Below are 23,602 nucleotides of genomic sequence, written 5' to 3' on the forward strand. Positions count from 1 at the left end.
AACAATTATTTTAGTCTGATATCGAAAATTGTGACGTTGTCTCTCATTTGTGTTTCTTAAATTACTCTGGATATTAGCGCTCTTCAGAGTATAGCAATTTTGTTGAACACACTCGGTGATTGCGACTCTGTGCTCGATTCAACGATTCGTTGAAAAAGAAAGACATTTGTTCAGATAAAATCGTGTTTGCGGGTGAGTTGGACGTGAAAATTTGCAGCGCTGGGCGTTTATTTGATAATTTTCTTTGTTTTATCTCTGCTGCATTATACCTACTTGCATTTGAACAGACTGTACTTTTGTAAAGAAAAAAGGAAAACAAAGTAAACAAAAGCAAATCTTTTATTGTTAGGTTATAAGTAGCTATTTTATGCAAAGAAGAATCGTGTTTATTTCTTTGTACTTTTTATAAGGAGGTATCTATATGGATGTGAATCCACGCTACAAATTTGTTAAATATCGAGTGTTGGTTCAAGAGGCATATTAGTGCCGAGTACAAAGAAAATTCGTAATTTCGGTTAATACTGTCGTTGACGATGTTAAAACTTGAAAGCATATATTAAAGAAAATAGTGGCATTTATGCATAAGTTAAATTAGTGATTAAATAGTTTGCTATAGAAGGAAATGTGTTTTCCATGCGCATAGAATATGCTGGAAACGTGGCTAAATCCCTTGTAATAGATTGTATTCCGGACATGAACCATTCAACACATTTGCGAGTTGCCACTTGATGGATTGTATTCGGCAAGTATTCTAATAAAAACGAACTATTTTCACGATTTTGCTGAAGATGCGAACTCGTACGCTTGGAAATATAACGAACTGTGACAGTAAATGAGTTTAGAACCATTTTTGGTTGTTTTCTACCTGGCAACGCCGAAAAATGTTCTTAAAATTGGCTGCGATTTAAAATAAAGCAATCTATTACAACCACCCGTCGCCATGTTGGAAAATTTCTCTATACTATTTTCGCAGTAGTCTTACAAAATACTTTGGAATTAACATTACGTTTAACAAGATCGTCAACGAGGGATTGAATTATTAAAATTATTCATTAAAAATATTGTCTTTCATAACAATAATAGTTATGTTTGTTTATTATTGCAAATAAAAGCGTTTAGGTAACTTTTCCATAAATTTTTAAGTAGGTTATGATGAAATAAAGAAACTTACTAAGGGGTCAGGTTTTCTTTGTACTTTCTTCCGTCATACATTGTCGTAAAGCACGCACGTACTTTATTGTACATTTTTATTAAAGTTTGATTCATTTTGTTTTGTAGTTTAAAACACATGGAAAGTAATGAATGCATACTAAAGTTATGTAATTAGAGTCAAATAATACGAAAAGTATCAAGAGTGGAAACAAGAGAACTAGTGTGACGTCAATCGTCTAATTATTGGCTATCGTTAAGATTATTTTGAAGTAATCTTGAAACAAATATGGTGAGTTGGTTGATTAATTTCAATGTAATAAATTTAGAAAATAAAGAATTCCTAAACAAATAGATATCGTGTTTTCCTAAATTGTCAATGTACTAATTTTGATTTTCATTAAAATTTCAGCCGCGCATAGTACCTTTACAACTTCTTAAGTGCCTAAAGGTGCTTTTGGACGATAATGGAGGTATCCTTAGCATTGGAGAAGTCAAGCGGATCGCGGGGTGAGTTTAATTAATTATATTAATAGCAATGTGCAAATCATTACTTGTCATACAACTGTGCGTAATGCGTTCGTGAAGAATGTAATTTTAATTTTAGGGTTGCATTTAGTACGAATTTGTTTTATGTAAAGTAAACTAATAGTGTGTATTTTTTATTCCAGGTTGATGAATAGATATTCAAAAAAACTTGTTTCAAAATGCATTTATGTACAAATATTAAAAGTTACTAAAACAGAGCTGCTTGGTGAATTTATGGGTGTTGGTGGCTGGTCACTGGTATATAACTGGTTAAATGATGCAATACGTGCAATGAATTGGCCGCTTGTGCAAGAAATTCTAGAGCTACTTTTACTTTGTCCAGTTGATGTGGATCGATTGAAAATAAATTCTGCACCAAAATTGGTGAAGGGACTTTGCCGGGATGGCGGCAATGAAGGTAAGTTTTTTTAAACAAAGTTATATATAGTCAACAATTAGGTTTTATAATTTACAACTTGAAAAAAATTAGGGATTAGATATATCTTCAATTGAGTATAATGAAAGGCACATCATTTAAATACATTTGTGACAGACCTGTCTATATACAGTTTTCCAATTCTGGTTGACATCCAAAAAGTTTAGAAGGTTATTCTTTGTTATTGATATTTTTTTGCTGTCAAAATTTATTTATACGAGTAGCGTATATTTGTTGTCTACATATGACGTCATCGGTTTAATTTACTTTCCCAACTTTTAAAAGAACTAAATTCATTAAAAAAAGCAGTTATGAAACAATCGCCTAAATGACGATTATATTTTTATAAATTTTTATTATTTATTTTAGGAGTACGTATACTTGCAAAACGTTTGGTGGAGCAATGGTTGAAAGTAGTGACAGAAAATACTACAAGTGCTCAAGTAGAAAGTTCTCCACAGCAATCGGTTGTCGGAGGAGCAACTCCTAATGTTTCTACAATACCTGCCATTCAAACGACACCTGTTATACGGCAAGACAGCAAAGTACCACAAACTTCTAATATACCATTAAAAGTAAAAGGACCCTCGGTTGTACAGCGACCGCTTTCAAATTCCGCTGAGCAAGACCCACTTGCAGATGTCACAGATGTACCGCCTGAGCCTTCTACTTATGCACCAACACCTGCACAGAAGAAAGCTAGTGAAGCAGGATTGGTGTTCAAACTGGTTTATAAAGATGGTCAACAAGTTTTGACAAAAGTACCAAAAACCAACCAACTAGCTTCTGTTGTTGATGTTGAGCAAAATGCTCAAAGAAATGAGAATGAGGAGGAATGTGAGAAAATGGACCATGATGGTGAAAATGATGCCAACACGAAGGGCGACTCAGAAGCTGATGGTGGCATGGGTGCTCAAGAAGAAGAAGAAGAGACTGATAGAACTGTTGATTCTACAATTATAGAAGAGGAAGAAGATACACGAACATCAACTGATAAACAAGACAAAGATAGTGAAAGTAGCGCTGACGAAGAATCTCAAATAACACCTGATAGTAACATGATGTCCATAGAACAAAGAAAAAAGTCTATAGATACAGAAAGTGAAAAATCTATAAGTAGAGAACATAGGAGCTCTAAAGACTCCAGAGACAGCAAAAGTAGGGATAAAGAAAATAAGGGTGATAAAGATAGGAAATCATCCTCATCTTCTAGCCACAAATCATCTAGTCACAAATCCAAAAGTTCGTCTTCGAGCAAGTCAAAATCTTCCTCATCGTCCTCTTCACACCGCAGTTCAAGTGATAAACATAGAAGCGATAAGGATCGTTCAAGTTCCAGTAAAGACAAAGATCGAAAAGAGGGTAGTAGCAGTAGCAGCAGCTCAAGTAAACATAGATCCTCATCATCATCGTCAAAATCTTCGTCGTCAACAAGTTCGAAAGACAAACATCGCGATAAAGATAAGGAAAAATCAGCTAATACTTCTTCTTCGTCGCATAAAAAGGAAAAAGAGCGCGAAAAAGAAACACCAAATGAAAAGGATAAAGAATCCAGTTCCAAGTTATCCACTTCCGATAAACTTAGTCGTATTCCTAAAAAACAAAAAGATGAATCAGAAGCGGATTTGACAAAGCCTACTTCAATAACCATTCCTTCAAAGAAGGCTTCAATGTCAATAGAAATTCGTCGTGACTCGGAAAAGGCTAAAACTGTGAAAACATACAAATCACAATTTCGCTCCCATGGCCTTACTGAGGAAGCTCCCCCGCCACCATCGCGGAAAGGACTGAAGAAACCAGTTTCAAGCGTTTCTGCTCCCGGTACCGTCATTCCAACCAGTTTGCCATCTTCACTAAAACGCCCTTCACCGCCACCAAGCAGCAGTGATTCACCAACACAAAAGAAATCTAAAATTGATATCAACAATCTGACAGTAGCTAATGAGAAGCCTGGAGCTATCAAACTTATTGCTCCAAAGAAAAGTAAGTATTTTGTGTTACGACATTTACTAATAGCATTCTGCGTTATTTCTTTGCAGGAGTTTGGATGATACTAGTTTTTGCTTGTGGTTTATATTGTATACTTTTTTAAGGTGGTATTTTGTGTTTTATAAAAAATTTAGACTGTCGTCTCTTTAGTGTTGGCAACACCACGCTTCCTCATTGGACTGTGTGGAACGATGGAACTGAATTTATTGAATCGTTGTTTTCTGTTACCAAAATTCCTACATAGACTAGAAGCAACATTGGCGTATTGTCAAACACTACTTGCGATGGTCCCGCCATGGTTGAGCGGAGTAATTTTAAGGTGTTTTAACGCGGATAATTTTTTTTCTCCTGATGTGTTAAGTACTTAAAAAAACGATACGAAATTTAACTATAAAAAATTGGATTGGCTCCTTAATAACCTAAAAATGCTGATGGTGCTTAAATCATCTAATGTTAATGTGATGTTTCGAAGTGATAAATAACAATTAATTTCTTGTCACGGGAGAGGATCAACAATACGTATACGTGATATAAGATCGATCTTCACTTCCCACTAGTAGATGGATGATATTTATAATTTTAAAATCAAATTTTGTTCGTTAATTAATATTTGTGTAACAAATTATCTTTGATATTATCAGAGCTTTTTGCATTGATTGTTGCTGTAATTGGTAAAACAGGCACTCCGAGATAAATGCAACTATAATTTGCGGAGAAATTGGTCGATAGTACAGTGTAAATGCATCAAAATCGTCATCGAGATTTTAGATTCAATACGTCACAAGCGAATTTAAAAATAGTACAGCGACTTCATTGGTATAAACAATCAAACTTCGTGCCGACAACGCAATTTTTTAAAGGCGCTATTTTTTGTTTTTTTTTTTGTTTTTTGTTTTGTTGATTCTTCTAACAAAATTAAGCGACGCATCCGGAATGAGACTATCACTGTCGGTAGTATCGCCCACATAGACAAGTGGAAACAGGCTGTTAAGTATGAATTTTATCTTACATCCTAATTTTAATATTCACATTAACTGTTTATTCGTGTACATTGCAATGTTGTGATGCCACGAAAATGTTTATTATTTATTAGTTGATAAGAAAACAAACATTAAAACATAAGACAACAAAGAGTTGGTGATTAATAAACAATTCTTCTCAACAAAATAAATTATTTGAGCTAATGGTCGTCGAAGTTTGGAAGCAGTCTTAATAATTGAAACGGAAAGAAATTTTACACAGAAATGGAAAAAATGGGCTTAGGTTTTTCTGCCATTTTTTTGCATTGAAGTTATTTACAACCAAGTAGCGTGCGATATACTTCATTAGAAAGAGATTCACTAAAGGCAAGATGACGCCAAAGTTACCGAAATTTCTGCAAACATTTTTAAGATCAATGAGGGCATACATTTTGATCCAATTCGTTTAGAAAATGCTCACTCTATATGACATTTTCATGCACGATTTCAATCACGATTTCTAAAAAAGAATTCGCAAACTTTTGCTTTTTTTCTTCAAATATATCTCAAGCTGGGATATGTAATTATGATTTCCAGCCCTCATTGTAGCTATACAATGACACATATAACGCATATTGTGTATCGGCACCGTTTTCATATATATCCTCAAGATTATAAATTTATTCATGAAAAGTACTTATGTATACCGTTAGTGTCGCGTTTCTATTGGCTGCACAAAACCCATTTTAGCTATCACCAGCATTCTTATTTAAATTATTACCACATATAAGATCTACAAGGCTTTTGATAGTAATTTTTAAAATACCCAATCTCATACCACATTTACATGACTTGAAATAATTACTTTATGAAATAAGATAACCTCAAAATACAACAAAATTGGTATTCTTCAATGACTAAGCACCTCACTCCGATCGGTCAGCACTGTAGTAATATGTATGTCAAAAACATAGTGAGCATTACACAATTTCGAAAAGAGTTCAAGAGCATTTCCGGCATTACCCCCGTAAAATATCTGCCAGCAAAGATTTCAGATTCATGTATATTTATTTATAAATTGTCTCAAAAATTCTGCTAATGTCAAATAAGAAATAATAGTCTTTCCTCTTTAAGCAAATATAACCCGGTTCCCATGAAAGTTGGGTATATGCAACCAGAACCTCTCGTAATTTATTTGCGACCAATGACAGCAATATATTGACGCTATCACAAAAAAGTTAGTCTTAGAAAGAAACATCGATGTCTTGCTCGGCGGCGTAAAGGTGGAAACTCAAGTTTATATCACAGACCACACTCAATATGCCATAAACCTACATTAGCTGGGAATTGCATCATGGAAGTAGTTATTAGTTTTTTCCAGAACTATACGGCTGAAAAAAAAAACATTTAACAGTTTTTAAATATGGATGAATGTTTTCTGTTCAAGAAAACCAATTTAATATCTTGTCTGCCTCCAAGCTTCGACTGCCCAGAGCGTGTTTTAATTTATTGTATATATATAAGTATTTCAACATAAATTTTGAGCTTATTTAACTCAGTCGGATATGTGTCGCTTCCGCCACGAAGATGTCTCTGGTTTCATCCGGGGCTTATTGAAAGTGATCTAACAAAATTCACCCCACCCCTTTTCTATATCCGCATTTGTAATCTATTTGATATAATGGATAACTTTCCGTTTTTAGGTGTATAAAAATCACGAACCGCTTTTTAAACAAAAAATAACACCTACAGTTACTATATTTCGAGATATTTTTGAAATTAATTTTTGATCTTGAACCCTTTAATGCTCTGATCTTTCACCACCTTAAAGCTATGATCGCAAACAAACATTTGAAACTTCAGATAATAGTCTAACTTCCAAGTTTAAAATAATCTTTGTGACAACTTTGAGCATGGTTGTTTTTAAGTATTATTTCCCTTAAAGGCTACAAATGATAAAAGATGTCGCCTTAGTAATGAATCCACTGATCATTTCTGTTAGTTAATTGCAAGGTTTTTTTATTCGAAGTAATTTTAAGTCTCCTTTCGATTAGCTGCTGGTTTTAGAAATCTGTCTTTGAATTTACGTTCTGAAATCTGTCTGAACTTATGCTCTACTTCAAAACTTCCCGGCAATACCGTTTTATAAAATCTGAATCGAACCTATATTAATTCATACTGACTCTCGAGAGTATTGCAATTCCGAAAAACCTAACCCTGACAAAAGTGAAATTATCAAAAAAAAAGTGTTTAATAACTTATCCCAATATCTAACCTTCAAGCTCTCTGTACTGAGATCACAATCTGCGTGCATCACAATAGAGGTTGATCTTAACGATCACCGCGTTCCAAATTTTATGTAGTTATGTATTAAATTATAAAATTATTTTTTAATTAAGTTTATGTACTTTAAATAATCTATATAATTTGAAAATACTGAACATTTCTCCCCTTACGCGCGAGAAAAAAAAGCCCAGCTGTATACAATGGACCGAAAGCAAAAACTAGCATCTGAACTCCTACCTCCATACAACTTACCGTTGAAATGATCTTAAATGCATTTTACACCATATTAATAATGGTTTCTTTAATTTCAGTTCAAACTCTTGTCGAGACAAATCTCTTCTCGGACGCGCTCTCAGCAGCAACGGGGCCCAAAAAAGTTACCAAACGTAAGCGGCCCACTACTCCTGGTCCCGGTCAAAATAAGGAAGGTCCTTCACCACCTACCAGCCCAGATGCACCAAAGGTGGCGCCTTTAAAATTCTACCAGGACACCTTGGACGAGACTAAGAGCGAAGACAAATCCGATAAGGAGAATGATAGCAAAGATAATAACAACAAATCGGAAGATTTGGATTCAGCCGATAAGGGCAATAGCACAGAAGATGATGATGATATACCCTTGAAGAAGGTTAAGGAAGATATAGAACAAAAGGTACTGCGAGAGCAAAAGACTAGTGATGACGGTAGTGATGCCACAGTAACTAAGATCGGCGGCTCGGTCGATATCACTGGTAGTGATGGGGAAGAAGATGTCGCCAAAAAAAGTTCAGAGGAAGACGCGCCCAAACCGCCTGGTCCTGGTTGTGGTCCGAATGGACCACCCGGTGTGCTCATGCTGCACCGACGCAAAGGTCCAAAGAAGAAGTTGACTTGGCGACCTCAAGAACAACTCGAGCAAATCCGTTACTTTGAACTGGATGAAACAGAGCGCGTAAATGTGACAAAAGCACAGTCCTTTATGGACATGAAAAATCTTGAACGCTTTAGTGAACGCGATGCGATTAATATCGCTAGACGTGGTTTCACACATGAGGACAATATGCGACCATTAACCGAGTGGCGGCCGCTGATCGAAGTTGATGGTGTACCACCACATCCGAATGGTAATCAGTCTAAACAGCGTAAGGTGCAAGCTGAACGCGAGATGACTACCCTGCGCGCACTATACTTCTCCCACAGCATGATCCCCGACTCACCGGCAGAAGCAGAATTAGAACCGCATTTCGCAGTCGACATACCAGTCATACCGTTAGAAGATATTACCGGCAATCCAGATGCTGTAAGCGACTACACCAATATGCCTTGGCCTGAGCCAAAGACTTCACCTAAGTCAACAGAAAATAGCCTTCCTAATGTAGGCAATTTACCAACCGCCCAGGTAAACACATTACCGCCAAATAACCTGAATACATATCCAGGTTTTATGCCACAATATGCTGGTGTGGCGGCAAACAATCTGCTGGCAACGCAAATGCAAATGCCAAGGCCAGTTCCCACACCGGCGGCGGGCCCAGGACCACATCCAGCTTGGCAAACAGGCAATTTCAACGGTAATTTGGCATTGGGTCCCATGGCTGGTGGACCACCAGTACAACAACAGAATATGATGGGTCCATTCGGTCCTGGAGCCGGCAACCCGCAATGGCAAATGCATGGCGGTAATCAGTATGGCCCAGCACAAGGTCCCTTCAATAATGCACCCAATTTCGGACCAATGGGTTTGATGCCGCCGCGTGTTATGCCAAATATGGCACCAGCGAATCTATTTGAACGGAACAACATGAATAACAATCATCACAACAATAACAACCAAAATCGCAACAACGGTGGCAATTGGCGGACCGGTTCAAACTTCCAAGATAACAATGGGGGTGGCAATTGGCGTTCAGGTGGTGGCGGCGGTGGGCAGAACCGCGGTGGTGGCGGCGGCGGTGGCAATTCTAACAACGGTGTTTGTAAGGCTTTCATGCGTGGTCACTGTCGTTTAGGCAAATCGTGCAAATTTATACACCCTAATAAAAGCAAACGCATATAGGATTCGCCAGAATCTTCTGACGAAGATTCAACAACGATCTCGAAAAACAACTGTGATAGTGGCGACAAGACGATGCACAAAAAACTGTCTGAGCGATAAAAAGATCTATTTGCTGCGCGCCTGGAGCCACACCTAAAGTTCTTAAGTGTCCACCGTACGTCGTTGGCCATCCGAAATGACCTCCTGAAACTGCGTTGCTTTAATCAATGTCAGGCGATTCAGCCTGCAACCGTCGTAAACCACAAAGAGAACATACATTTAATTTCTATGAAATAATTAAGTTTTTTGTACAAAGCGTTAGTTTATATTTTTGCACTAAAAATTTTGTTGTTAGCAAATGAAAGATAAATCGTGAAAAAAACATAGTCGTAGATTTTCTACTAGCATTTTATAGAATTATGCACCCTATAATGGGTCTATGAATACATTTATGAATGTATAATATAAAAATATTAAGATGTTACAACGGCATTTGCATTAAACATAATCGTTAATTACATATATAATGTAGATTATTATTTATACACTTATCTGCGGAGAGCAATACATCTAAACATTGTACTTATTAATTTGTAATTAATATCCAGCTTCTTACGCAGAGCGTCAAGGACGTATTCAACGAAGTTTATATATACATATATGTATATCATATAATCTATATTTCATTCATTTAAATGTACAATATTATTGAATTATTAGATTAGATAACCAAATGTAGGATTTATTGATGTTAGCGAAGCAAATAAGATACATAAGTTACACATGCATCACGGTAACTAACTAAAGGTAGCTTATTTAATCTAAGGACACGCATACATATGTACATGTGTATATATACAACAAATTCATTATAACTCTGTAACATATAAACTCAAATGAAAAGCATTTCAATACTTGAATAAAATAAGAACATTTGTAAAACATGCAATAAAAAATTAAATAAAAGAATTATTTAATATAATCTAATTATGTATAATTAATGCAGATATAAAGATTTGGATAGCAATCGAAGTCCTGAAATTATCTAATTTTTGGTCAATAATGAGAGAAGAGTTTCTAAATATCAAGCATAATTGCAAATAATATAGGAATTGCACAAGTATATCGATATACGAGTATGTATATATTTGTTTTTAGTTTTCCATATATTTTAAAAATAGTCACTTGCTTTTTCTTTTATTGCTTTTCATTCATGAAAAGGTGCGTTCAAAAATTCTTTATAGTTTTTTTTTTAATTGTTTTATTAGAACTTGAAACAAATCGATTTGTTTTAAGTTATTAAATTAGAATATCTCGTTGATAAGATATGAAATAAATTTGCACATTTTTGGGCAACGACAAACTTCAATGTGCTATTTCGACACAGAAATATACTGCAAAAATCCGTCATCATAAGACAACATTTATAAAATAACATTATTTTCATTTTATTGGCTAGTTATATAATATTGAACTAATTTACATAATTATTTTATTTGTATAACTACCATTTAGTATTAATTGTACTATTAATAATTTCGCTCAGCAACCCTTTTCACTCTGTACGAATGCAAAGCTACTTCCTTTTCTAACAGTTCTTTTCAGTTCCCGTTCCGTAATTCGTTGCGAAAAGGTTGGCCAAAAGCGTTCGGTCTGTAAAAAAATTTAAATTCGCGTGTAGTTCTGCTATGAATTAAATATTTGTGTAAATACTAAAACTAGTGCTTCTTGTTTATCGCCTGGTGCCAGAATTTTAGACATAGTAGTGTTTTTATTGTTTTAATTTGCAAGTGAAAATAGTGTGTGCCGGTAGCGAACAAGCTCAAGCGACAGGCGCATTAGTTGAAAATCATTACATGTAAATATGTGTGTGCATAATAGCTTTGCGAAAGTGAAATAGCGAATAAGTAAAGTAACGAGTAAGAAATCTAAACGATGTAGCCAATAAGTAAACGAATGATAAAGAAGTGTTTACATGTAATCTAGCATGACTTTTGATTGTGTGAAATTTCTGTTATGTGCACTAGTGAAGATGGAAGCTTACAATTATACTTACACATGGGTATGAGTACCATATATGTATGTATGAGCAAATTATGTGAGTAGTAACAAGTTATACAGGAAATTGCTTTGATATACTTATATAGATGCATTTAAAACTTCTTTTTAGTTTAACTATTTATGTATGTGTATAATTAAATTTGTACATGTTATGATTTTTCTGCTTATAATTATTTCATAATCAAAACACAAGTGTATTATAATAATACTTTATGAATACAGGCAATGTTCTAAGGACTGATCAAAATTTTGATTTTTGACAAAATGGTGACTTCGCAAAAAAGTCATTCTTTGTGAAAAAATTTAAAAAATTGAAATCGAAATTATTAACAAAAGTTCGATAATTACCTGACAAATATGTTTTATTTCAAAATTTCAAGTCCCTCGGTTCAGCCGTGTTGGAGAAAATTTTCTTAACGACTCAAAACAGATTTTTGAAAAAAAGCGTATAAAGTTTCGAAACCGAACACTATTTTAAATTTTTTTATAAATAACATACTCTCATATCCTCGAAGCTATTTACATCTACTTTAAAATTTCGGAGAATTTTCTCAAATATACCTAAATACATACATATGTACATATATGTACATATACATTTGATATACATACATACATACATTCATGTGTATAAGTAAAATAAAATTCGTTGTTTATCTTAATATCGAAAAATCAGTGTAATAAACTTATAAACTGAGGATTTTAACAAAAATCCAGTGCCTCCTCATTGGGAAATTAAAGTTAATACACAGAAAAGTCGCGAATTTATGAACATTATAACTGTTTAAATCTAGCCAAAACTGTTTTAGACAACAAAAAACAAAAAAAAAAATATATTTTGCATACATAAAACCCAAACTAGTACATTTCTATTCTAAATAAATATGAAAATAGCAATACAAAAAAAGGAAAATGGAAAATGTAGAACAGAAAGAATGGAAAACCAATTTCTTCATCTATTAGGAAATGGTGGAAAATCAAAATATTTAGAAATAGGTATGCTTTTCAATAAATATGTAAATCGATGTACATATGTAAGAATCGCTAAAAGACTGTGCATATATTTAGGTGCCTTCCATTGCACCACGTATCCATATGTGGGTGGTGAAAATGCATGCTTTTGAACTTAACTTTCAATAGTTATAAGGTTTCTTGTAAAATTTTCAGTTATTTTCGCGCGTCCTCAATCGACAATCCGCATTTAACGCGGTTAGTTCGACGATTGTGTTCATAGAAAGCGTATAACATTTTATAGTAATTAAGATATACATAGAATACCGCTATGTCACTCTATAAACTTTTAATCGGACTTACTTCTATACTGGCCATTGCTGAGGGTCTGAGCTTTACAGTGACTTCTAAGGTTTATTTAGATGTCAAGCATCAAAAGAAACCGCTGGGACGCATAGAGTTAGGACTGTTTGGTAAAATCGCACCTAAGGCAGTCGCTAATTTTCGACACATATGCTTGCGTGGCATCAATGGCACTACATATGCGGGTTCTAGATTTCATCGCGTAATTAATCGTTTTCTCATACAAGGTGGCGATATTTTAAATGGTGAGTGTTGGGTAGTTCGGAAAATAATTACTACTGGATGAGTGGTTGTGTCTAGTTAGTGAAAAAATTAGAGGTTATATCATATAGCGCATTAATATAACTTCCTTATTCAAACTTGCGGCTATACATATATCAAATTTCCTCAAGTCGACTCAAGTCTAATTCCAAATCGTGTAGCTTACATCAGTTTTTTTTAGATTTTCGAACAAAAGATATTTCATATTTTCCTCAAAAAGCATGTCATCTTACTTTCCAGGTGTCAGGCTACTAGTATTATTATTATATACTTGTATATAGTTCATCGATTTTTTACCACCATATTTGACACCTCAGCAGAAAGTCCACCACCACATCATTATCATTTTTTAGCTGTGTATGAAGAGATTATTTTATTTTTGTCTTCGAGGAAGATTCCTAGTGCCAAATAATGTGTGTATTTGTGGTGGTTTTCTATTTATCAAATTGTTGCACATTTGTGATGTCATTGGGTAATGCGGTATTTTTGTATACCACACCCACTTATGGTAATTACAGGCGATGGCACAGGTTCTACCAGCATTTATGGTGATTATTTTGAAGATGAGGCATTGACCGTTGAACACAATCGTCCGGGATATTTAGGCATGGCAAATCGTGGACCCGACACAAATGGTTGCCAATTCTATATAACTACTATATCGGCTTCGTGGCTTGATGGCAAGCATACAGTGTTTGGTAAAGTGCTCGATGGTATGGATACGGTGCATGCAATTGAAGATGTGAGTTTAATTTAAGTAAAAAGATAATTCTAAATTTGTAAAATGCAAATTTTTTAGGTTAAAACAGATACTGATGATTTTCCAATGGATCCAGTTATTATTACGAACTGTGGCGAAATTCCCACGCAACCATTTGAGTTTTATCCTGATGATTTTAAGTGAGTAAGATTACAGATTTATGAGAAAATATAAATAAATATTGAAAAGAATTTAAACATAAAAAAAAAATATTAAAAATTAACATTAAAAAAAATTTTAATAAAACTGAAAAAAAAACTAAAAAAAGAAATTAGTAATAAATTAGTGATAAAAATATTTAGCAAAAATAATATTTCATTAAAATATGACAAATCTATATAAAATTCCTTCAAATTATGAAAGATATGAAAAACTTTTGATACAACTTATATTATTAAAAATATTAAATAATCAATTTAACGAAAAAAAATTATTGAAATGATAAAATATTTATTTTAATTATTATACCCTTTTTTAATTTTTTTGTACACATTTCGTTTTCTTTATCTTCCACAGCATAATGAGTTGGGTCAAGGCTGCTGGACTGCCCGTAATGAGTAGTTTTATTGTGTTGCTCATCTTCCATTACTTTTTCCGTCAATTAAATATGTACTGTTGACTTTTCTGACTAAAAAATAATCTATATGTGCGTTTTAAACACTAATAGTGAAATATAAAAATATATATTTATAGCAATAATAAAATTTTACATGTGACAAAAATATAAAAATAAAAATATTTAAAAAAACGCAAATTCGTTTTATTCGTTATTTCGAATCGCTTTGTTTTCGGTAGTGTTTCGAGATAATACCACGTAATAAGATGGGTAAAGTCGGTCCCAAGTGCAGCTAAAAAAGTCGAAAATTGCATTAGATTAAATGGTGGTAATATATTTTCGTCCAATTTCCGCTCACATCTATATAAAGATAATCCTCAAGCACTTGTCCCTCTTCAAAGAACTTTGCTTCCGGCTTGAGCAGCACCACAATGCGCGCTTCGCCACTGTAATAGTTCGTTTTGCTGTTGCTAAATATTTTACATAAAGTGAAGTGATGCCTGTGATCTTCATACACAGATTTATTTAGACTATTATAATAGTTTTGCAGTTCTTTGCGCTGCTTAGCGCCCACTTCCAAGCGTGTATGATGCTCTGTCTTATCTAAATCGAAGGAATGCGCATGCTTCACCTTCGGATCTGTTTCCAAATCAATGACGCGTTCGTACATATTGCGATAGCGTTTGCCAAACAAGCTGGGCGATTTCTTTTCAGCCGCATAAAATAAATAATCATGATCCTCACTTCAAAAATAATACCACAAAGAATTTGTTAAAAAATTTAACAACTACTAAATCGTGTATACCTCTTTTTCACTTCGAAATCCACATATAATCCCGGTATTTTCACTTCGGTACGCACAGATGCAATCAATTTGCCTGGTCCATGGAAATGCAGATCGATCGTGAACTTCCGCAGCTGTTCCAAAACCAATACGTTCATATTTAATACAAAACCCTGCTGATGGAAGGGCAAGGGTTGTGAGGTGAAATGCTTCAAATTAATCGGCATTGATTCACCATAGTTGCTGATCAATTTCAAATAATCCTGATGCACCTTACGCAACAGTGCAACAGATTTGGGATTTTCACGCAATTGTCTGATGAATTTTTGTGTCTCAATTAGCTGTTCCAGCACGCTAGCATGTGGTAGTTCCGCATTATTATTAATAATTACATAGGTTTTCATCATGCGATAGAAACGTGCCTCCCGACTACTCGAAGTACTCTTGGAGCTGCCTGTGTGATAGCTACTGAGCGAGTATTTGGTTGTTATCATACTGACATTGTCCTCTTCTCTTGGCGCTGGCATATCCTCATCGTATTCGGTGATAGATTTGAACACATCGAAATGATAAATTATTTGCAATAGTTCATATTCTTCCAATATATCTTCAATCTCCTGCTCGGGTCGTGCTAATTTCGTTACAACTTCAATTATGGGCATAATACCTTGTCCACGAAAGTGTATAGTCTGTTCTTCACTCTTATTAGCGTTCACTAGTATGTCGTGCGTGAATTGCTCGGAGAAGCCCATTAAACCCTCGACTGTCAAAAGTTTTGACTTGAACTTGCAAATGTCGAAAGACTTCTCTCCGAGGATTTTTGCATAGCCTTGACTGAGGCGTTGACTTTTGTCCACCACAGTTTTGTGACTTATGCTCAGTGTGATGGGATATTGTGTGACGTTTATTATTCTTACTGATGTTTTGAAGAGCTCGTACCATGGCTGAAAAGTTGTATAAAGTTATACAAAGAGATAATCTGCTATTAGTCGATAGTATTTATTTTTTTTAGAGAGTCTAAAAACCGTGTCTAAAACACTAAAGTATTTTTCATTGTTACTCGAGAAAGAGTTATTACCTGAATACCAAGATATACATTTTCCGAAGAAAATTCCATAACTTTTTCCAAATTAATTAGTGTTATATCAAATTGTTGAGGACAACTACCAACTGTGTCTAATACAAAAATTGCCGTCTTAGCATAACCTAAAAATTATACAAAAATATACAACGTTAAAAAGCCAACAAGTATCTGATTCTAGATATGAACAAAGTTTACCCGGTTTTACTGGCGGCAAAAAGAGTGCAGACTGCACTGTATCAAATTTCGATATGTGGCCGGTCTTCTCAATGAAATGTATGGTGCGTTCACTATCACACTCTTCTATACTCTCTTGTGATATATCGTAGGAATCTTCTAACTTCAGACCATGCAAAACTGCATCCAAAGTTTTGCGTACAAATTCACCGGAAGAGCAACGTCTCGCACTCAAACAAGGGTCATATGGATCATCGACTTTTAACATATAACGTTTATGTTCCAAGTCCAAGTTGTTTATGATTTCGTTGATGATTTCGTCAACTCCGATCGGATCTTGAAGTTTATGCATTCTACAACGATATTTCTGGTAACGCAATGTCAAATTTCGTTGGTAAAGTGAATCTTCATCTGAATCGCTGCCATCAATATCCAATGTGCGTAGAATTTCGGAGAGTATGTCCAATGAGAATTTATAAGTATCATCATACTGTAAGGTATGATATGATAGATATATTTGCTATTCTTCAAGAAGTAGTTATAGAATTCTGTATATGTTTTTCTAACTTACATCCGAAACATACTCGGTTTTCTCTTCGACTTTCTTCCACTTGTACTGTGCATTCAAGCATGAAATATTGCGCAGCTCCACATAGGTTAGACTGGCGTTTTCACGTGTAAATAGTATCATATCCGGTTGCATGATTCTCAACTCTGGACTGCGGATTTTCAACTTCAATTGCAGTGATCTCTAGAGGGAGCAACGTTTCGCGTTTAGTTTAAATTCAAGCAAATCTCTTAGATTTTTGGTATCACCTGATATTTATTATTTGCTTCGCAGAGAATACGCCCATCGACGGTGGAACAAAATTCGTCGCGTATTGCTGATTTATTCAGCGAAATAATAATTTCTTTTTGTTCCAAACCAGTCATGGGAAAATGTATGATCTTGGCAAAATTATGCTCGAATAAGTGTTTTATTTTGAAGGGTCCCACAATTTTGAGCCAAACTTTGCACTTCACGTCCACCATGTTTTTCAAACAAGCTATGGCTTTTAACACAAAAGATAGAAATATTATTATAACAAATTAAGGGGTCTTAGACTTTTCAAAGATTAAAGCAGAAATTGTTAATAGAATTCTAGCTTAGATTTGAGATCTGTACATTTAAAAAATTATATCTTAGTTGTATGCTTACCCAACACCGGATGTTCTTTATAAAAATGCGTTCTATTGTACTCCATGTTTATTAGTTTCTGGCACCAATGGATTTCCGGTTCCACGAATGTGGCCGTTGCTGTAAATCGTGTGGTGTGCACCTTTAATTTGTGCTCTTGGTCAATAGTTCTCACACGAAATTCATTAAAAATTACACCCGCTTCACACGAATCTGCCGTTATATATAGTGTACCCTGCGATTGGGGCTCAAGGCAGAGCATCTTCGGTGATACCGTTAGATGACCATGACCAAGTTCAATAGCGCATTTTGTAACATTATTACGCAGCTTATCAATATACATGCAGTACCTATGTTTGCCTTTATTCGTCAATTTCACCTCCTGTGTGTACTTCGGCACATCTGATTCGTACCTATCCAGACAATTAATCATAAGTGTACCACAGTCGTGACCTTTGAATATGTCCGGTTCCACGCCAACGGGTGAGCCTTCTACAACGTAGATAAGTGGTATTTCCTGCAAAAGTGCGACAAATTTAGGAGGGGCTGTAAAATTATACAAAGTATATGCTACGTCACTTACTATATTATTACTGTTGGCAACACTTATGACCAAGGTATTGTAATAGGTTTCGGCATCGTAGAATTTGGAAAAAATTGATATATAAGTACCCTGTCCTTCAGGCGAGAGTATGGCGCCCCTGGGTTCAATATATTGGTATTTCGAATTTTTCTATGAAGATAGATCACAAAAAAATATACACATATGCATATACAGTGTTTGTCCGAAAAGTAATAGGACTGAGTCGATTTAAAAAAAGTTATTATATGTAAGCTCCTTCTGCTTCGATGCAGCGCTGCCATCGCAATTTCCAATCATTGAAGGCGTCACGGAAGGTATTCTCCGGAATACTCTTTAGAGCCGAGGTGCATGCTGCTTGGATCCCCTCTGTCGTCTCAAAATGCTTGCCTTTCATCTGCCTTTTTAGGCAAGGAAACAAAAAAAATCCCGGGGGGGCACATCTGGCGTGTAGGGCGGGTGCGGAAGCGTTAGGATGCCGGCCTTGGTTAGATAGCTGTTCACAAGAAACGCGTTGGCGTTGATGGTTTATCCAGGAGGAACAAATTCATAGTGGATGATGCCGATGGATCATCAGCGACCTCTTTTCGGCTGATGCCACCGAAACACACCACTTCTTGCTAAAGCAATATCTGGGTAAGCCAGCTTGAACTCTGCCCCAAATTTACCGAGTTTCACACAGAATTTAATCGTGTATCTCTGATCTAACGAACGCTGCATTTTCGGCTTGTGCCACTCACAGAAACATGACGCGCGAAAATGTAAGTTCTGACTCTCCAGGTGCTCGGGGACAACTGACCAGCCGCTCGTTCGTTAGCTAGGAACGCCTTCTACTGAATCCAGTCGGTGCGCGCACACTCCGAAGTACAGTCGCGGTGGCAGAAAATCAGTCCTATTACTTTCCGAACAAACCCTTCCCTATAATATGCAGTAAAAACAAGAAATTAGTTTAATGTGGACTGTGTAATGAAAAAGCACTCGATTTTGTGCGTACTGAGTTAAGTTGGTTGATTGGAAATATTGAAAGTCTCACTGATTTCTGTTGTTCTGTGTTTTTCAAGCGTGATCTCAAACTTATCTCACCCAACTATTGTGATCAAAGACTAAAATCTCTCAAGAAAGAACAGCTCTAAGCTTTTTGCTTACCAATTTCACCGTGAATCTAGTCACTGTTGGCGTGTCATTTGTTATATAAATATGTTCTGCCGTTGTTTCGAGCACTTTTTGTCGCCTGTAAACTCGCGTCGTTGAAACTTTGATTTTCACAGGTTTGACATCTGCGACTATATGGAATGGTGAACCATTTAAATTTCCTACGATTTTAATGCTGAAAAAATCGTAAATTTTATATGATATTTAAACGACAACTTTGTTGTTGTGGCTTACAGTCCAGAGAGCTTGACCTTGCCTAAACGACGAAATATTACAGTACAGTGTACAACAACTTTTCCGAAGGCGGGTATGAAGAATTTCAAAATATTTTCGGGAAATATCATTTCGCCATTTTCATCCGAAGGCTGAAAGCAACAAAGAAATGCAAAACTGCGAAATTTATACATATACTATATGTATGTAAATGTAATTACTATAACATCGTAGTAAAAAAACCCGGGCACGTTGAATGAATTCTTAAAGAGCATGGCACATTGCACCTCATCATCAATGTACGTCTCTTCGGACTCGTAGTTAATCTCTTGTGTAAAATTAATAATGGGCAAATGGCAGGCATATTCCATCCAAATTTTAGTTGTAAACATTTTGGAAGATACAAAAAATCTGTCGCGCAAGTCCCAAGAGAAATCTGTTTTTTGCTTATTTAGTTCCTCTTCGGTTATTGGACAAATGCGTACGTTGAGCGCACGATTGAATAAGCCGACTCTGTTCGGTATGAGCAGTACGGTTACCGTTTTACCCGTATTCGGTTGCAGATATATAATTTCCTTGTCACAGTAAATTTCCTTTGGATTGAATGGTATAATATTCCAATCCATTTGTGCATAATTTGCGAATTGTTTGAGCGAATTGAAGTAATTGGTCTTTAGTAGCACATCTAAAGTCGCGCTGATAACACACTCTTCAACCTCTTTCTGCTCTAAATGGCGCGCTTCTCTTAATTTCCTTATAATGGTAAATGCGAAATCCGGTATTTTCTCTTGAGGATAAGAGGAAATAATATAAAACTTTGTTTAGAAAATGTAATTGCGTTGTTTTCCTCACCTAAGATCTCCTCCTCAAAATATGTGCTGCATGTGGACTCCTCCGTGCTTACCGAGCGATACGAAAGTAATGAGTCCGATCTACTTACCAACTGCACTGTTGGTTCTTCAACTGCATCCGGCTCGAATTCTTCTTCCGCCATCGCAATCATTGCGGATATATAATCCTTAACCGTTATCACTGGCAAACCATCAGCATCGTTGACATTAAGTACCAAAGGTATCTCGTCACCATCTTCGCCAACGGTAAATTGCAACGCAACCGGTATCATAAAAGGATTGACCAACAGTATGAAACGCTTACAAGGTATACCGAATGGCACGCAACCAATATCTAATTCATCCGGAAACATTTTAACGCGTGCATGTTGCGAGTGACCTCTGTTTTGGAGGCGCGAGAGTGTACATTTTCGTGTTAATTTTCAAGTTCAAAATTATGAAAAGTGCTATAGTGATTCTAAAGTACATACATTTAGACTTCACAGTTCTCAGAACTCAAGACTAATCATATATTATTTATAATATATTATTTTCACACAAATGTTTGACAAGAAAGCCACAACACTTGTACTCATACCTTATGTTCACTTCTTCCATGTCGCCATTTCTGACCTTAAAACGTAGTTTCGCCACAAAAGCTCCAACCACCTTTGAGAAAAATGAGATACGAAAAATTCCGCTTTTACAAGGTTCCAAATCGAAACCTTCTTCCGGTTGCACAACAGCACCGGCTGTTTCACAATTATAAACGTCTTTGAATCTTACAAGCGCATTTACTTTACCTATTGGAAAGTATAAAGATAATAATTGTGAAAGGAAACTCTATTTTATTTTGAGTTCCCAACTAAACTATTTATACATCTGCACATAACAGTATTACAAAAACCATGTTGTGGAAAAATCACTCAAAAAACAAATCGAAACATACTTACCATCTATATTTAAAACCTTAATAACCGTGCAGTGTTCCTCGCCCATGTAAACAGTTCGCAAATATATATCTTTAGGTGTGATTTCGACTTCTGGTCCAATAATAGAACCTTGAAAATTTATTAATTGGCGCACCATTGACATTTCCTCGCCTATGGTTAAAAATAATATCGTCCTCACTTTGTGCGGTGATGGTTCTTCTTCCCTAAAATCACACTCCTTAAGCGTAACCGGATGAAATATTACAGGGATCTCCATAGAACTTTTACCTTCAATCGTAAAGTTCTGTCAACAAAGATTATTGAATTAGACAAATTGGTTTATTTAACGATTTAAGTGATTTAGTTGAAATTTCGAGGATATCGTAGGATATTGAGTGCAATCTCTGATCTTCGGCTGCACCGAAGAAATAATACTTTTCAGAAGTTCATTTCTTATAAACATATAAACTATCTTCAAGTCGAACCAACGTTATTTAATAAGAAACAAATAACTTCTATGAAGATCAGTATATTAAATTTGATCGATCAGTTTTTTCTGGCAGCTATAAGCTATAGTTGTTCGATCTAAACATTTTGTTGGAAGATTTTAACATTACCTTGGGCAATAATCTGTACCAAATTTCGTGAAAATAATTCGTTATCTTAAAAAATTGTACATACAAGCCTTGAATTTAATCGATGGCTTAAGCTTGTATAGCAGCCATATCTATATAAATCCGATATCAACGGCTCCAACTAATGAATTTTCTGGTGAGATGTGGACGTATGAAAATATCGATCTAGTTCTCAAAACTGTGGAACTAGTTTTCGTATATACAAACAAAGAAACGGACTTGGGTAAGTCGACTCAGCTCGTCATGCTGATGACTTACATATATGTATACTTATAATACATAAGTATATGAATGTATATTGAGGGTACATACCTCATTGTCGATACGAAAGTGTTTGTAAGCCACCAAATCGCATTGGTGGGTTAAGGGCGTATGAATCAAATTGAAGGAACTGGAACTACGTATGGAGTACGATTGTGATTGTCTTGCATCCACTTTATAGTCAAAATTTTCTTCCATTTGTTCGGTATCGGTAAAGAATGTGGTTGTAAAAGTTTTATCCTCATTCGATTCATTACAAACGGTAAAACTCCGTGTTGTTTCGCGTTCATATTTCAACGATTCGAAGGTTAGGAGATTTGTATTTATGTAAAATGAGTTTATTAATGGAGTATGCACAATTTGAATCTCAGAGCTAACTGTAAAAAAAATGTATCATACATATACATATATATTTTTTAGAAAATAAATAAATTATAATATAAAAAAATTTATATGTATGAACTTACGGATTTCGATTTTAGTTTTGATTATATCTTGCATTATATTAAGATTATTCACTTTGAGAACTAACAGCACCTTAATGCTGTCGTGAGGTGGAATGCGATTTTTGCTTTGGGTGACCTTAATATTCTTCGGATAGCTAATTAGATAAGTTTATAACAAAATCAATAATTATTTTTGAAATATTTTTGTGTAATTTTTACGTTCTAAAAAGAAGTGTTTGGGCATCCTTGGTTGGATTGTAGGCAACAAATTCGTAGTAAGTAGAATCATCTAGCGTCGTGGAGGGGAAGTCAATTGATTTTGGTAGGTAGCATTCATTCATTGATTTTGATACTAATAATAATATTTTTTTAAAAAATGTTTTAGTTTACAACCACATACTTTAAAAATAAAATTCAATAACAAATAAGTTTGGTGGAATGATTAAAAAGGTAACATTCAAAAATATTGAAAACTCACCAATGGGAATTTCAAAAGTTATATTTGGATGTGCCGATTCAATATAAATATGTCTGCATTTGGTGAGCGCACTATGTGCATTCGGTTTAATTAAGACTTTTATTTCAAAAATTTCGTCCGGTTGCAAGTAGGTATGTTCCCAAAAGCGAGGAAAATTGATATTTGTGTCCTGTAGGCTGTCCGTATAATATGTTAAATTGCGTGGATACTGATAAGATAATATGATAAGCAGTAAAAAAGGAATTATATTGTTATTATTTACAAAAATTCTCACCAATCCCTTATTCTTTATGGTAATAGTCTGTGTAAATAGCTCATTTTTCTTCAATTTCTTGCAAATTATTATGCGGGGAACTATAATCAACGTATCCACCAAATTCCGCATATACGAAAAGTCTGCATTAAAATATACTAAAATGTACATATATATTACAGTTAAAATATAATAATTACTTACATTGTTTAGCGGAACAGCAATAATTCTGTTTCGCCATCTTTGCGTATTTTTATTTCTTCTTTTTTCAAATAAAATAACGTCTTTTT

At 35.0% G+C, this 23,602-nt stretch overlaps 3 protein-coding genes across 4 annotated transcripts; 2 read left to right on the forward strand and 1 right to left on the reverse strand.

The window, feature by feature from the left end:
• Positions 1-178: 178 nt before the first annotated feature.
• LOC120767242 (serine/threonine-protein phosphatase 1 regulatory subunit 10) lies at positions 179-10,130 on the forward strand. 2 transcript variants are annotated; one of them, XM_040093082.1, is made up of 6 exons: positions 179-1,119; positions 1,279-1,441; positions 1,562-1,659; positions 1,821-2,095; positions 2,483-4,096; positions 7,659-10,130. In XM_040093082.1, the coding sequence occupies exons 2-6, from the start codon at positions 1,439-1,441 to the stop codon at positions 9,380-9,382; spliced, it is 3,714 nt and encodes a 1,237-aa protein (XP_039949016.1). In that variant the 5' UTR covers positions 179-1,119; positions 1,279-1,438; the 3' UTR covers positions 9,383-10,130. The 2 variants fall into 2 exon arrangements, with proteins under 2 accessions (XP_039949016.1, XP_039949017.1); XM_040093083.1 differs by having other exon boundaries at positions 179-320.
• A 2,492-nt stretch (positions 10,131-12,622) lies between these two features.
• Positions 12,623-14,455, forward strand: LOC120767916 (peptidyl-prolyl cis-trans isomerase, rhodopsin-specific isozyme). Its single transcript, XM_040094276.1, has 4 exons — positions 12,623-12,981; positions 13,516-13,739; positions 13,797-13,897; positions 14,274-14,455. The coding sequence occupies exons 1-4, from the start codon at positions 12,705-12,707 to the stop codon at positions 14,374-14,376; spliced, it is 705 nt and encodes a 234-aa protein (XP_039950210.1). The 5' UTR covers positions 12,623-12,704; the 3' UTR covers positions 14,377-14,455.
• A 69-nt stretch (positions 14,456-14,524) lies between these two features.
• On the reverse strand, positions 14,525-23,565 carry LOC120767615. Its single transcript, XM_040093770.1, has 21 exons — positions 23,517-23,565; positions 23,334-23,455; positions 23,060-23,267; positions 22,801-22,933; positions 22,603-22,736; positions 22,187-22,512; positions 21,261-21,543; positions 20,906-21,110; positions 20,330-20,709; positions 19,699-20,264; positions 19,499-19,629; positions 19,259-19,439; positions 18,116-18,265; positions 17,554-18,049; positions 17,172-17,407; positions 16,927-17,106; positions 16,377-16,845; positions 16,176-16,303; positions 15,119-16,041; positions 14,672-15,056; positions 14,525-14,605 (listed from the first exon to the last, which is right to left on the reverse strand). The coding sequence occupies exons 1-21, from the start codon at positions 23,551-23,553 to the stop codon at positions 14,525-14,527; spliced, it is 5,754 nt and encodes a 1,917-aa protein (XP_039949704.1). The 5' UTR covers positions 23,554-23,565.
• Between the last annotated feature and the right edge of the window lie 37 nt (positions 23,566-23,602).

This window comes from Bactrocera tryoni, chromosome 2 (genome assembly GCF_016617805.1).
Source record: "Bactrocera tryoni isolate S06 chromosome 2, CSIRO_BtryS06_freeze2, whole genome shotgun sequence".
NCBI classification, from domain to species: domain Eukaryota; kingdom Metazoa; phylum Arthropoda; class Insecta; order Diptera; family Tephritidae; genus Bactrocera; species Bactrocera tryoni.

Excerpts from the sequence above, each read along its gene's own strand:
- LOC120767242 (XM_040093082.1), top strand. Across the intron at positions 2,096-2,482 it reads CCGGGATGGCGGCAATGAAG|GAGTACGTATACTTGCAAAA; the intron begins GTAAGTTTTTTT and ends TATTTATTTTAG. Across the intron at positions 4,097-7,658 it reads ACTTATTGCTCCAAAGAAAA|TTCAAACTCTTGTCGAGACA; the intron begins GTAAGTATTTTG and ends CTTTAATTTCAG.
- LOC120767615 (XM_040093770.1), bottom strand. The coding sequence starts at position 23,553 with ATGGCGAAACAGAATTATTGCTGTTCCGCTAAACAAT. Across the intron at positions 20,710-20,905 it reads ATGGAAGAAGTGAACATAAG|AGGTCACTCGCAACATGCAC; the intron begins GTATGAGTACAA and ends CCTCCAAAACAG. Across the intron at positions 16,304-16,376 it reads TTTGCCGCCAGTAAAACCGG|GTTATGCTAAGACGGCAATT; the intron begins GTAAACTTTGTT and ends TATAATTTTTAG.
- LOC120767916 (XM_040094276.1), top strand. The coding sequence starts at position 12,705 with ATGTCACTCTATAAACTTTTAATCGGACTTACTTCTATACTGGCCATT. Across the intron at positions 12,982-13,515 it reads AGGTGGCGATATTTTAAATG|GCGATGGCACAGGTTCTACC; the intron begins GTGAGTGTTGGG and ends TGGTAATTACAG. Across the intron at positions 13,898-14,273 it reads TTTTATCCTGATGATTTTAA|CATAATGAGTTGGGTCAAGG; the intron begins GTGAGTAAGATT and ends TATCTTCCACAG.